We start from the raw sequence: 15397 nt of genomic DNA, 5'->3' as shown, positions 1-15397 counted from the left end.
GTTGTCCCTAAACATTATGTTTTGTTATGTCAAGTCAGATCATAGCCTATAATTAGGAATATAGTAGATGAAATACAGGAGAAAAATGCACAACAGCTACTAGGGGTTGTGCAGAGAAGAATATAAAGTTCCTTAATACACAAATAACCAAATTAAAGGTCGTGATGGTAAAGATGTAATATTCTGTGTATTATGTGACTCTACAAGTAAAAACTATTTGGTGTAATTGTCTTAGATTTTTGCAGAGGCATTTTCATGGATTCTATTATTTTTGTTTATACTTTATAATGCTACCTTTTAGATAAATTTCCATCGTAGTGACACTGGTATGAGGTAGATCTTCAACTGTTTACTTTTTATAATATTTATAATAGGAGAACCATCTTTATCCCCCTCCTTCTGAGAAAATAGGTCATGCTTCTGCATAATAACTTTCTTAAAATAGCTATCCCTGCACCTCCAGTGACTCAGTAGTAAGTCTTAAGGCTTATAACTCTAAAAATTGGGTTTCGATACCCGTGGTGGGTATTACACAGATACCCCTATTTGTAGCTTTGTGTTTAACAAGAAACAAAAACTTAATATATTTATCTTGACTGAAAATAGTGACAAATATAAAACAGAAATATACAGAATACTGCTCAATCAATTGTTAAGAACAGAAAACATATTTTAATTTTACGCTGTGTAAGCCAAAGCTAGCGAACCTAGTGACACGAAGAATAAAATAAAAACAGAAACTTGTTTTTCTACAAAAATATTTATTGCGAGCAAATCGTTTATTTGACACTCACTGTTGGTGAATTCAAAGTGCAAATTTAATTCATAAATTTGCGTTTGGTAATATAGATTGTAAATCACTTTTTAAAATGTTTTAAATAACTGTGAATAAAATCACATCATTTTTTTTTTGTACGGAAACACGTGACTGTAAAGTTTATTGACATGCAGGGTTATTTGAAAGCCTTCGAAAGTTTTCGGAGTAATTTAACTTCCTCCTGAAATTTTTTGTACCTCCTTCCAGGCTGAATTGTTTACAGTAATTGAAACCAAAAGCTATTTTTTGTACGTTCCGTAAGTATGGTATGCTATATTACTTCTATAATTATTGCTTTCATTTGCAACAGTGGTTAGAATGTTTAATATATCTAATTTTATTAATTTTAATTTTTATATTGTTATTATATTTTCACTGTGGTAGACTGCTTTGCATTGTTAGCTTAATATATGTATTTTAGGACCAACTAAAATCTTCTTTAGAGATTATTGAGATTACGTCCGAAAAATATCATTAACAGCGACTGATGAAACAATGGCATTCTAATTTTCATAAGTAAGGGCGTAAGAAAAGTGGATCTAATTAGCTATGTTCTTTACCAGCTTCATGTTTAGTTTCGCTGTAATTAGGTAGCTTGCTCTGATTAGAAATCAATATTAATTAGTCCACAAATTAGTGTAAATATATATTTTTTGGAGTAGCAAGCTTCTTCCCTAGACTATTCTCTATTCCTTTCGAAGTTGAATGACTTACTAGTACTAACATTAGCCTAACATGTTATACGTATATATATATACATATATAGAAATATTTTTCCGGAGGAAAAAGCTCCTTCCAAAATGTTTTTGTACTCTCTCCTAGCCTCAATTTTTTTTATCAATATTATATTAGCACACCACATGTTTTTCTCTCTATAAATCTTAATATTTAGAGAAACATTTTGGTTTCACTGTGACAAACATTCTTTTCGATATCAGACTACAATGTACAATATTCCACCAGAATGACATGAAATTATATACATTTAATATATATACTGTATTTTTCAATGATGATTAAGCTAAACAGGCACGAAGGCCTTGTTTCATGTACTGAGTGTTTAATTATATCACTTCTCTCAGATACTTTTATGTAATATTGAAACTTTCAAATGTAATTGTTGGTGGTGTTTTTTTTTTCATTTCATTAAAATATTTTAAATTCATTGTTACCTCAAGCATTAAGCTAAAAAAATAATAAATATATTTTTTTATATTTTTAGCTTCTATTTTTGATTTATTTGCGAGTTCAATCTCAAATTTGTAAAAGGGTTCTTTATACAGTATTATACTAATCAGCCGGAATGCATTTAATTCTCAGTTTTTGTTTTATTTACAAATTAAACACCTCAATCCTATGGACCCAGTTTCACTTGGGAGAATAACTAAAGTCTTCCTGTACTGGTCTCGCAGGGTACAATCCATTATACTTGTGTGTACTCTGGTAACTAGAGTAGTGAAGTGGAGGTCTAGAGTAGGGCGGATTGTTATTTTTCATTTGATACATGTAACTGTCATAAACAGGTCCGTAGTTACACACATCTCCTGCATAAGGCTGTCCCACAGGACATCCACCTTGATCACCGTGGGATAGCTGCGAAGGAACGTGGAGTCCTCCTGTTAGTTGTAAGCTCGACCCGATTACCCGAGACAAAAGACTTCCACCAGACAATTCGTCGTTTGGATCTTCTGTGAATTAAAAAAAAGAAGAATCGTAAAAGTTTCTTCAATAAGATCCGGTTTTGATGTTGAAGAGTGAATATAAAAAGAGGTTAAAGCGAAAAATCACGTGTCATCAAGAAACAAGTAATATTTTGATTTAAACAAATGACAACATCATTCCTCAGTACATGACTTTGATATCAGTGTGAAATTAATTTATCTCAAGAAGAAATTAGCCTTAATAAAGAAGATACTGGAAGTTTAACTTATTTGAAAATATCATCTTAATATTGTATAAAACTGTTGAATCTGCACTGCTTAATAAACGACCAGGTCAGTGTTTCGTAATCACCGGTCCGTCATAACAACCTTGCTGATCCGTGGGGTGTCATGAAAACAAGCAAACAAAAAACATACACAATATTCTTTTCAAAATCCCAAGGTTTTTTTATTTTTTTTACTTGAATTTTAGTGGTCCGCGACAGTTTAGTGAGGCAACGAGCCAGTCCCTGGTGTCGATAAAGTTGAGAAAGGTTGGAGTAAGCTGATGATCAGCAAAGAACTAACAGGAGATAGGTCGCTGTACTAAACAACATTTAACAGCTTTTCTTACATTTAAACACAAAAAAATAGTTTAGAATAGCTACATGAATGAAGATGTTCATAATCGTTTTATCTTTTCTAGGAAGCCAATAAACAAGAAACTGGATTTCGCTTTTCGCGCATTTTCTCCCTCACAAAGTAGAATTTTTTATATTTGTACTTTGTGGCAATAGCTACTAAGGACTTCGGTAATTTTGAACAACTGACCAGCAGGAAGGCAGCTCCTCGGCAGTACAACTCTCTACCATCCGCGCTGATAGTTTGACTGTCACTCTTATAAGGCATTCACAGCATAAAGTGCGTGGAATATTATTGTAGTATCACACGGTTTCGAGATTCGAACCCAGCTCCGATATACACCTCCATCCCGAACGTTCCTGAGTTTTTCTAAAGTGCTATTGTTTCAACTGTAAAATAACCCTAAATCAAAGGACTACAGAACTTTTAAAATGGATAAAAGTGAAATAATCGATATTTAACGGACGTTTTTTTCTGTTTTTTTTTGTTATTGTTGTTCTTAGTCTCACTTCCAAAGTTTGAAGGCGATATATTAAGAACAAAATGGTGCAATAGCTTCAAATTTATTAATGTGTGTAACATCAACGCACAGCTAGCAGGTGAAATAAAGATATTTTCTAGTAATAGGTTCTGAACATATCTATTATATCTTAACAAAGCTAATGACGATAAACCTATAGTTAAAAACTCATATATTTTACAGTATAGGTATTGCATATTAAACAAACATACATATCCGCTATTAGATCTGGTTCCGGTGTATAATTAATATCGAATATCCATTTTCGAGTATCAATTTTTACATGTTTCTTGAGCAATTGAAAAATCTAAGGTTTCAATACATTGGTTTAAAATAAACAGAAAGGTTATGATTATTGGACTAATCTGGTTTATGTAAAAATTGGTTTTTATTTGTAAGCATGCTTGAAATATACATTGGAACACTGAGTAGTGGAGAAACAAACTTCCCACGAGAGTATAACTGTCATTAGAAGCAAAAGCAGAAACTCTGAGTGGCAGAAAAGCGAGCACCCCACGAGTGTGTAGCACTGATAAACAGTAGCAGTAACACAGAAGCGAGTACACGAAAGTTTCTGTATGGTACAATCATGTTCATGTGGCATCTAAAGATGTTTTCTAATAATATGTTAATAAAAAGTCTCGACAAAGAAATCATATAATGGTTGGAGACGGTTTGAATGGGTAATGAAGAAAAACTTTAATATAAATTTCACATAACAGCAAATGTACAAGTTTTTCTTCATTACCTGTTCAAGCCGTCTCCAACCCTTATTAGTCTCAAAGTGGGATCCTCGTAATCGAATTTGAAACTATCATATAGTGTACTGTACACTAGTATACATGCTGACGATTTAACAGCAAATGTACAAGTTTTTCTTCATTACCAATTCAAGCCGTCTCCAACCCTTATTAGTCTCAAAGTGGGATCCTCGTCATCGAATTTGAAACTATCATATAGTGTACTGTACACTAGTATACATGCTGACGATTTAACAGCAAATGTACAAGTTTTTCTTCATTACCTATTCAAGCCGTCTCCAACCCTTATTAGTCTCAAAGTGGGATCCTCGTCATCGAACATGAAACTATCATATAGTGTACTGTACACTAGTATACATGCTGACGATTTAACAGCAAATGTACAAGTTTTTCTTCATTACCTATTCAAGCCGTCTCCAACCCTTATTAGTCTCAAAGTGGGATCCTCGTCATCGAATTTGAAACTATCATATAGTGTACTGTACACTAGTATACATGCTGACGATTTAACAGCAAATGTACAAGTTTTTCTTCATTACCTGTTCAAGCCGTCTCCAACCCTTATTAGTCTCAAAGTGGGATCCTCGTCATCGAATTTGAAACTATCATATAGTGTACTGTACACTAGTATACATGCTGACGAGTTAACAGCAACATCTACGTCCTATATTTTTTTCTTGAAAATTTCGTATTTTTATTACATATATTTTTATACAAAACTAATGAAACAGAAGAGAAATGTAATGACATTACAGACTACTTCTACCTTTAAAACATTCGCGTGCATTCGTGAGACAAAAATAGATTCTTATACAAAGGTATTGAGAAAATAAATGCTTTTCGCCATACATTTTTACAAATGTTAAGTGAACTTGTGTATCATGAAAAAAATTCAGTACCAAGATACACAAAATTTAATCACTTGATACTTAGTTACCTCATGCTAAGTATCTTTAACCTTCTGTAAAGCAAGATGTTCCATTAAAGCGATACAAAATTTTCACTTATGAAAACGTCTCATGTAGATAAACGTTTGACCCGGCATGACCAGGTGGTGTTAAACGTTTGGCCCGGCATGACCAGGTGGTGTTAAACGTTTGGCCCGGCATGACCAGATAGCCCTCATGTAGCTTTGCGCGAAATTCAAAAACAAACAAACAAACAAGATAAACGTTAAAAAAATAATCTGTTAACAAATTGAACATAACGTAAAAAATAATTCTCGGTTATACAGAAGACTTGTTTCACATTCACTTATGGAACATATCTTGATATTTTATAACTTTTCCTCAAGAAACCATGCTAGAGACATCAAAATACTATCAAATAATGTTTAGAGTATCTTATAAACTACACATTTTTGTGGTGCAAATTATTTGGGGGAATTAAGACCTATCGCTAATTTGTAATTACTTTTCCAGAAATTAGAAAATAACTACTTTTGTACATTAATTTTATGTATTATTGATAGGACTGTTTGTTTGTTTGGTATTAAGCACAAAGTTGCGAAATGGGCTGTCTGTGCTCTGCCCACCACGGGTATCGAAACCCTGTTTCTAGCGTTGTAAGTCCGCAGACATTGAAAAGCTTAAACCTTTTCATTTAGAGAACGTTACAACCTTAAGCACAGCGGAACTTAGGAACCTTACAAATGGTCTGAATACTTTTCAAAAATAAACTAAGCTTGTTACTAAAATCTATACACATATTTGCTTTAAAATACTAAGCGTCTCTAGTATTTTAATTTTCGCAATCCGAATTTCCTTGAAAATGCAGTTGGTCCTTTAGTAGTCTAAAAGCACCAAATTCAGAGGATTCTCTTCTCTTTCACGTCCATCTAAATTCGTCTTTTAATGGCTGGAGACGGCTTGAATGGGTACTGAAGAAAAAACTTTAATATAAGTTTAACATAACAGCAAATGTAAACTTATATTAAAAGTTTTCTTCATTACCCATTCAGGCCGTCTCCAACCATTATCAGTCTCAAAGTGGATTCCTCGTCATCGAATTTAAATTCGTTTTTACTGGTGTAAATAAAGTAAACAAAACAAAGTATTCAGATGCAGTAAATCTTTTTCACCAAATATGGAAGCATCTAAAATTATCTTCCTTTTTCCCCCTACCGGCTCAAATCATTGAAGATTAGTGTGATAGATCATAACGTCGTGTAAAAATAACACTAATGGTTTACAGGCAGTTGAATTCTGCCATAAGTAATTACCTAAAACTTAACATCCTAGATGATTATTCTGTATCACCCATACAAGGTCAGTGTACAGTGTTATAAACATGGATAAATCTTATCCTTTGGCGGCTTCCGGGCTAAGATAAATGATTTATAATATCATTTTGAATCGTTTATTTTAAGCGCAGCGATTAGGGGTAGCAAAATGTCAAATAAAGTTTATTAAACACGACATACCTTTTTCAGTTTTGGAAACCGACGAGTCCTGAGAAAGGCCGAGAAGATGAAGAGAACTTGGTCTTTGGGGATTCCTAGGTCGCTGGATCGGCGGTAGTCGCGCAAACATGTCAGATAACGCTGAAGAAGCAGACCTACGAATAATATAATGTAAATATATTTGAAACAGTGATTTCAAACATTACACTATAAGGTCTAAATGAACAAGGCTGTTTAATAACTTACACATTACTGTTATAATACGATTAGATCACACAAAATGTTGTAGACATTTAATTTGCAAAGCATATATAAAAGAATTCATTTTGAAAAGTACCAATAGTTTGAAAGAAGCATAAAGCATATTTCACTTTTTTTTTTCTGTAACCTCCTTTCCATATGTTTTCAACGTATCAGGTGTGCAAATTGTTTGAAGTATGACTTGAATGAGCTAAATCTAATACTCTATGAAGATATGATGCAGAATCCTTTGAAGTAAGGAGATCACTGATATTATTTGAGACAAACAATTCGGTTTTGTAATGAACAAAATTAATATTTCAACTCGCCGAGGAGAAGTTTAAAGGAAACCTTATGTTTCAGATGTATTCCAATAACACAGGCTGCGAATTTAAACTTCATAAAAGTTGTGGTGGTTTTAATAACAGATTTTCCATAATTCAGCTAAGCAGATTTCGAAAATAATATTGAGTTTTTTCTATCACGTAAGGATTTTTTACAATTCGGGAAGAATAAAACTCTTACTTAGACCAACTTGTTATTTTATTTACTACAATGAACATTTCTTATTATTATGTTTATTAAGAAAAATACAAACAAGCTGAAGAAGAGGGAAGAACATTGATAACAAATGAATACGCATCCTCATTCATCCTTTTTTCATCATTTTTTGTGTGTGAAATCTACGTCTTTTAGTCTTTATTCTATGTATTGCGTTAAGGCGTTTTGTGAAAAATCTGTACGTGATGGAGAAAAATGGATTCATGTAACACATGTAAAAATGTCACCATCGCAGGACTATGTAACTTGCTTTAAACCAATATCGATTGAGCGTCTCAGTTTATAACATTTCATTTTCTAAAACTGAACCAACAGTTTTAAGTTGGCTTTGGTTGTTACTGTTTACACTTCACTTGACTGTCATCTTTTTTTTTAAGTGATCAGCCCCCAGTGGGTAAAAAATAAGTTTCGAACATGCAGTCCTAAAATCTGGTTTTAATTCTTCACAGCAGATAGCAAATTGTGTAGCTTTGCCCTAAAAACACAGCAACTGTTTAAAAAGTATAAAATGTGATCCCAAAATGTTTCAACCAAATGTCAATATATATCCTAAGTTAGCAATTATGTTCAATACCTTATCTTAACGTACCGATAACATAATCCATATTTGAAATATAATGAACAAAAATATTAAAGTTCATACTATACATAGTTAGTAACAGTCGAATTGTCCGTAATAAATGCATTGGTATTTTCAACTTCAACCGTACTTTATTTGAACGGCCAGGCACAGTCATCTTTTGTTTAGAACAGTTATTAACCAGACACAGAGCAGCAAATCATCAGCATCGGATGCCTATCACTTAACCGAACGAAGGGCTTGACGGTCACGATTACAGCGCCCCACAGCTAAGAGTGCGAGCCTGTTCAGAGCCATATTGCGGCCCGAATTTTAGGCATTCCGATAAACAGCCCGAAAGGTTAACCATTAGGACACGCCATATCCAGAGTAATGTCCACAGAAAAGAACGACAATTAAATTATTGTGTATTACTTTTATTAGGAATATTCTATGGAGGGTAAACTACCTAACGTATTTTCTTTTCTTTTGAAGACCATTTTGGTCACTAAGCTGAGCACATAGTAAATCAATACTCTCCAACACACACAAGTTTGAATTTCGCGCAAAGCTACACGAGGACTGTCTGTGCTAGCCGTCCCTGATTAGCAGTGAAATACTAGAGGGAAGGCAGCTAGTCATCACTACCCACCGCTAACTATTGTACTACTCTTTTACCAACGAATAGTGGGATTTACCATCACATTATAACGCCCCCACGGCTCAAAGAGCGAGTATGTTTGGTGGGACGGGGATTCGAACCCGCAATTTGCAAATTGCAAGTCGAGCGCCCTAACCACCTAGCCATGCCAAGCCCATCACACGCGAAGTTTGTTCTTATGTTCTTTACTACACATATGTATTTAGGTAACGATTCAGGTTAACATTTTCATAGTGGTTTATATGTAGGAGACACTCATTTTTCTTATCATATTGTGTTTATTATCCATCGCAGACACCTTTAAATAGCATGCTATATTCTAAATATTTCTTACATGGCGTAGGACTAGAAGTGCATGACTTATCGATTGCATTAGTTTTTACTTGGAGGTAAAAATGGACATTTGCTAGATTCCAAGATATTTACCATCTTTGGCTATCTCCTTCTCGGAAACCTTTCGCAAACGGATTGCTAGCTATTTTAAGTTGAGTTATCTGAAAACGACAGAAAATATATTTATAAATAATATTGTATTATTAATCCTTACTCTAATTCTAATTGGTAAGTGATCTAAATAAAAATCTGTGATAATTACACTTTGCTTACTTAATCTAGTTCACACCATAACTATGCAACTGATGGTATAAATAGCGTCAAAACCATTACTTTGTCTTTCGTGATAATTACACTTTGCTTACTTAATCTAGTTCACACCATAACTATGCAACTGATGGTATAAATAGCGCCAAAACCATTACTTTGTCTTTCGTGAATGGCCTCGTCGCCAATCATATATAGCAGATAAACTTTACAGTCATAAGTTCATATAATAATACACAAACTTTCTCATACGTCGCTTTCCTTTTTTACTTAAGGTTTTGTATGAACTTATAACAAACCGAATTCTATCAAAGAGTAAATAATATTTCAACTAAAGCGTAGTTTCAGTTTACGGTATTCAGACATGATACGATAGTTTCCAAAATGTTGCAGAAACAACAATTAACATTAATTTTATAAGTTATATAAATCGAAACTGCATTTCTAAACTGATCCTAGTACATAATATTTTTTATCAAAGGTGACTAAATATCTTGAATATTAAGGCCCTATATATATATATATAAACACTTCTATATAAACTTTTAATTTTTCAGACATTTTATTAGCATCATCAAATAAAAGTATATATAAACTTTCTAATGTGAGCTCCATCCCCAAACATCACAGTTCATTTAAGAAGACACTTCCATTTACAGCACAAATGGTAAACCTTGTAACACTTAAGGTAACTCCTTTTTACAACGTAGTTTCGTTATTATCATCCTGGAATGTTAGCAGTTACGGGCATCTTCTGGTGACTAATGTAAAAAAATGTGTTAAAAATCAACGTTGTATGCATTTCATGATCATATCTTTAAGTATTATCATACATCTTAATAATTAGGCGTATTTTGAAGTGTTGATAATAAAAACGTCAACGAAACTTTCTGATCCACAACAAAACAAAATTTCTAAAATGGTAACTTTCAAACGGTTTGAAAATATAAATTATAATATACAAAGAATTCCTACTCACTCTATGATTTTGATAAGCCGTTACTGCTATAAATTTTGTCTCTGGAAAAACGAAGGTTTTGAAGTTTTGTGTTTGAAAGGGTTCTTCCTCTTTAAGATTACAGTAAAGAACATGAACTCTCGGCTGGTAGCGATGCATGGAATTGAGAATTATCTGGACACAGACAACATGGAAATGTTAAAAAACGGCTTGTCACGTGGTTATCTGGGAATATATGTATATAGAACAAAAGTAGTTTTATGTTAAAAGAATTTTTGCATAAACGAAGTCTAAAACTAGCTTTATCAGTCATAACTCAACATCTTGCTTACAAAAGACTTTGGAATTTGTATAAGATATCAAATTTCATAAGTAATTACTATTATACTACAAGCTTTCTGTCTGTTTAAAGGCTATACTAGTAGCTACTATTAAGATTTGTCGACTAATTTCCAACTAATGTCTATAACGTTATCTTCTCATTATAAGTAACCTATACATACTTTAAAATAAATAAATAAAAACTAACGTCAAATAATAGGTTGCTATATTATTTTTATCATCGTTTCCATTTTCGCCTTCTTTAGCCCCTTCCCCCGATGGCTCAGGGGTAAGTCTGAGGGCTTATAATGGTAAATATCGGGTTTCGATACCTGCAGTAAGCAGAGCACAGACAATTCACTGTGTATCTTTATGCTTAACATCAAACAAATAAATATTTAACCTCCAGTGGATCAGTGGTAAGCATGGTGGACTATATCCTAAAAATCAAGGTTCGATACCCAGGCGGGCACCGCGCATATAGCCTATTTTGTCATTTCTTGCTTAAAAATGACACATGGCCTTCTTTTGAATGTTTAGTCTACCACAACATTTTATTTGGCGCTGTGCTAAGTATCCTGAAGAAGATGAAAGCCGAAACGTTGATAAAAGTAATATAATATAGGAGTCAGTTATTTGTTTATTTATTTCAGATTACGTCTAACAAACTTCAGGTTGCTTTAGACAATTAAAAAAAAGATCTACATATAAACTACAGTTCACCAGGTTCACTAGTTACTTTAAATTTAGTATTTTGATTTTGAAGATAAACAGTATAAAAAATAGATTGGGTTGCCTTGTATCAAAGCTGTTCATTATTTCGAAAAAAATACATGCTGAAACACATACACGCGAAAATATGTATGCCCAAGACCAAATTACTGATGGCCAAAGTTGCATTTGAACCAAACTACTGATGAAAATATATGTTCTATCATTTCATCAATCAATTTCTACACCATAACGACAGCAGTTATCAATTTTTATTACTCCTGTATAAGGAACCACCTTAAAACTTTCGAACTGCCCATCAGTCCAATAGAAGGGACTTTTAAGTATTTCAACTAGTGGGTGTTAAATTTTGGTTAGTAGGTAGTAATAGATAAGTTTTATTAAACTTGCAGCATGTTTACAAAAATAGCCGCATATCATACACTCTAACTACTCCTGTCGTCAGTATTATTAATCACCTAATCAACAGCATTACTTACGAGTTGCATCGGTAAAGAGGACAGATTTCGTGAGCACAATGGCTTTATTGTTGGTTTCTTTTTTGTTTCTTTCTTTATTTTGTTTTGTTTTCCAGGAAAACGGATTAATGGACTTCCTTTTTTTATGCGTTATGAAATTAACATTTGAAATAGATAATATGTAAATCACAACTGTGTAATATATATATGGTACGTGTTTAAATTTAATAAAGAATCTAAAGTGAATTTGAATTTGTATTAGTAGTCAGGGAGCAGTTAGTACTTTACAGACAACAAAACCAAAACCACAAAGTCGATGGTTTGGTTTGTTATTAAACACAAAACTACACAATGGGCTCTCTGAGCTGTATCCACCACGAGTATCGCAACCCCGTTTACAATGTTATAAGCCTTCGGACGCATTGGAGGCAAACCAAAACGACATACAATAAAAATAAAGCATAAGACCAATATGAAATAAGGTAAACACTGTCTCAGAAAGAGAGTTATCTACAGAATTAGGACAAACCCGCGGAAGGTATACACTGTTTATTAGATTTTACCTATACCTCTAAGCCTCGCATGTAAAAAATATATAAACATTACGTGTAGTCAAGCCCACAATCTCACATCTGCAATCAGTTGTGAGAAGTCAAATACTTTTAATGAAACAGGGTAGAATTAAAATAAGTAAAACACATTAATACAACTTATTGAACAGCACAAGAAACCTTGAGACGCTTTGATCAAAGCGTAACATTATAAAAATGATACACACATATATATTTTCAAGATTTTAATTAATTCTTTTCATGCATATTTACTAGAAATGATCCAGAACTTTCGTCTAAAATTTACTTACGTGGCCATTGTTATCCATTTGATTATTTGTCAATTTCAATCGATCAAAAGAAACTACTTGTTTCATCCATTGGCTACCTTTTGCAGGAGAGTCCTGATGAACGTGAATTCGTGGTGGCATAACCGGGTCTGATTTACCTGATACAATCCAGGTTGAGCTGGAAGGACAAAAACAAAGTTCAACAATAAACTGAATGAATACACTCTATATAAAAAATACACCCACACACAATATCAAAGTTGAGTAATTATATGCATAGTCCATTAATCTGATGCGTATATATATTGTTTACACGACAAAATTATTCAACTGTTTGCCTCAGTTCAATGCAATAATTTCATATATGATAAGGAGTGTAAGTGTATGATTATATGAACGACTGAAATTGCAACGCTAACCAACAACAGATTAGTACAAAAACAACTAAGTGAATAACCCTTTCTTTGCTTATAAATGCATTTAAGTGTGCAATAAATCATACCTCTGAAAGGAATATCTATACCGCTTATCATCAACTGGTACGAAATCCGTCATCATCATATACTCAGCCAGGTTATCCATACCGAACACTCGCACTTGAAAGGACGGGAACATTCGCCTGAAACGGTGGCCAAAGGTCGCTTAGTAATAGAGAATTTTTTCGGACCGCTATACAAAATACTATAGGTAACGATACAAAGTTAACAAAGTCAAATACAGTGGGAAGTATTAGACTAAGTGATAACAGGAAATATAAAACAAAGAAATATATAATATATAAAATAACAAAGAATAGTTAATCTCAGCAAAGATAAATAATATATATATATATACAAATTTCCTCTCTGGATATATATATATAATATGTAAGAATTTTGGCAAATATTGTGACTTTTCTTTCGTATATGTCTTAACTTCGAATAATCTTCACATTAGTCATGAAGTAGTTAATTAGTTTGGTTTGTTTTCAGCACAAAGCCACACTAGACTATTTGCGATGTCCACCGTGGGGACTCAAACTCCGGATTTTTGCACTGTAAATCCGTAGACTATTCACTGACCTACCGAAGAACGGTTAATTGGTAATAAGTAAAATGAAAGTACAGATAATTATCATGTTGGCAAAGTGTTTGACGAAATCCATTAAAATGTTTTGAAGTTTGTTGTAAGCCGGGCGTAGTCTGTAGTTTAGTGTGACCGAACTGTTAATTCAAGGAATTATGGTTTGCGTCCCGTTGCTGCACAATCACGATCCTTTCCTTTGGGTTGTTTGTGGGTGTGCTGTAAGATTATCGGTCAAATCCCACTATTCTGTCAGATAAGAGAAGCCCCAAGAGTTGTAGATGAGTGTTATTGAATAACTGACTTCCCTTTAGCCTATCAATTCAAAATTATGGACGGTTTTGCACAGATAATTATTTGTGCAGCTTTGCGCAAATTCTAAAACAAAAACAACAACAGAAGACAATTTTTTCGTTGAAATTGATTGTTAGGTTGTAGTTTCTTCATCATTAACCTTATAACAAAAATAGTAATTATGTAGAACACTCTTAGAATATTGGTGAGTTTACCCATGTATGAATTAATTATTTGTTTCTCCCATATAGTAGGCTGGTTGTTAAACGACTTTTCTGGTTAGTTGGTTGCCAGACTAATTTATCTACCCAAGGAGAACCCGTGTTATCGAAAATATTGTAAAAACAAAATACGTATAACGATAAAAATATTATACGTTACAAAACCCAATAGTAGCTATGGTTATCGATTTTATGATATACCTATTTTTACATAGAAAATGTATAAAGAATAAAGCGATCAGAACCAACTACATAAAGCTAACTTACCCTTAAAAATCGAAAGCATAAAATAGTAACCTAAAACTGATACAAAGCTGATCAGACTACCAACCAGAATAAGAGATTCAACCCTTGCTATTTACTATTAAATAATGCAGAACAGGCTCAATACAAAGCTGATCAGTCTACCAACCAGAATAAGAGATTCAACCCTTGCTATTTACTATTAACTAATGCAGAACAGGCTCAATACAAAGCTGATCAGTCTACCAACCAGAATAAGAGATTCAACCCTTGCTATTTACTATTAACTAATGCAGAACAGGCTCAATACAAAGCTGATCAGTCTACCAACCAGAATAAGAGATTCAACCCTTGCTATTCAGGAATGCGGAATAGACTGAAAGACTCAATTATGTTGTTTTAAATAACACAAATTCAACTTCCTCTAACATTCAAGCAATATACTATGAAATATAAGCATTGGAAACTATTTTCACCAGAGGGAAAAAAAGATCCTACAAGTAAACTTCCAGTTATAACTTTGATTAGTAACATGATATGTAACTAAACTTCTTGAGCTTTTATGGACGTATCTATATAAATATAATAGTACTGTCTGTTGTATGTTGTATGTCCATGTAACTACTTCGCAGGATGTTGATGGATCTTCACCATCATTGGTGTGGAGGTTCATTAGGTCCATGCGGGGGTACATATAAATTTTCAGTTTTGCATTTTGCGTTTTGCGGTTTTTATGAGCGTTTTTGCATTTTTTACTACTACTTCACCCCCTGTCGACAGATCTTCACCAGTTTTGGCATGAAGGTTTGTTGGGTTCATGCGGAGATACATGCAAATCTCAGGTTTCATATTTTGTGTTTTGCAA

General features: G+C 33.3%; 1 protein-coding gene across 1 annotated transcript in view; it reads right to left on the bottom strand.

Annotated features, from left to right (window-relative positions):
* Nucleotides 1–2043: 2043 nt before the first annotated feature.
* LOC106466380 (T-box transcription factor TBX1-like) overlaps nt 2044–15397 on the bottom strand; it is a 42225-nt gene continuing 28871 nt past the window's right edge. The window contains exons 3-8 of the mRNA XM_013926661.2: nt 13215–13331; nt 12734–12890; nt 10382–10534; nt 9229–9296; nt 6803–6936; nt 2044–2505 (exon numbers count right to left, since the gene is read on the bottom strand). Coding sequence (XP_013782115.2) covers nt 2186–2505; nt 6803–6936; nt 9229–9296; nt 10382–10534; nt 12734–12890; nt 13215–13331 — 949 coding nt within the window. The 3' untranslated portion in view covers nt 2044–2185. The remainder of the gene's footprint in view (nt 2506–6802; nt 6937–9228; nt 9297–10381; nt 10535–12733; nt 12891–13214; nt 13332–15397) is intronic.

This window comes from Limulus polyphemus, unplaced genomic scaffold (genome assembly GCF_000517525.1).
Source record: "Limulus polyphemus unplaced genomic scaffold, Limulus_polyphemus-2.1.2 Scaffold2241, whole genome shotgun sequence".
Lineage (NCBI taxonomy): Eukaryota > Metazoa > Arthropoda > Merostomata > Xiphosura > Limulidae > Limulus > Limulus polyphemus.
Note: the sequence above shows the minus strand (reverse complement) of the source record. Positions and strands in the feature narration are given on the sequence as shown.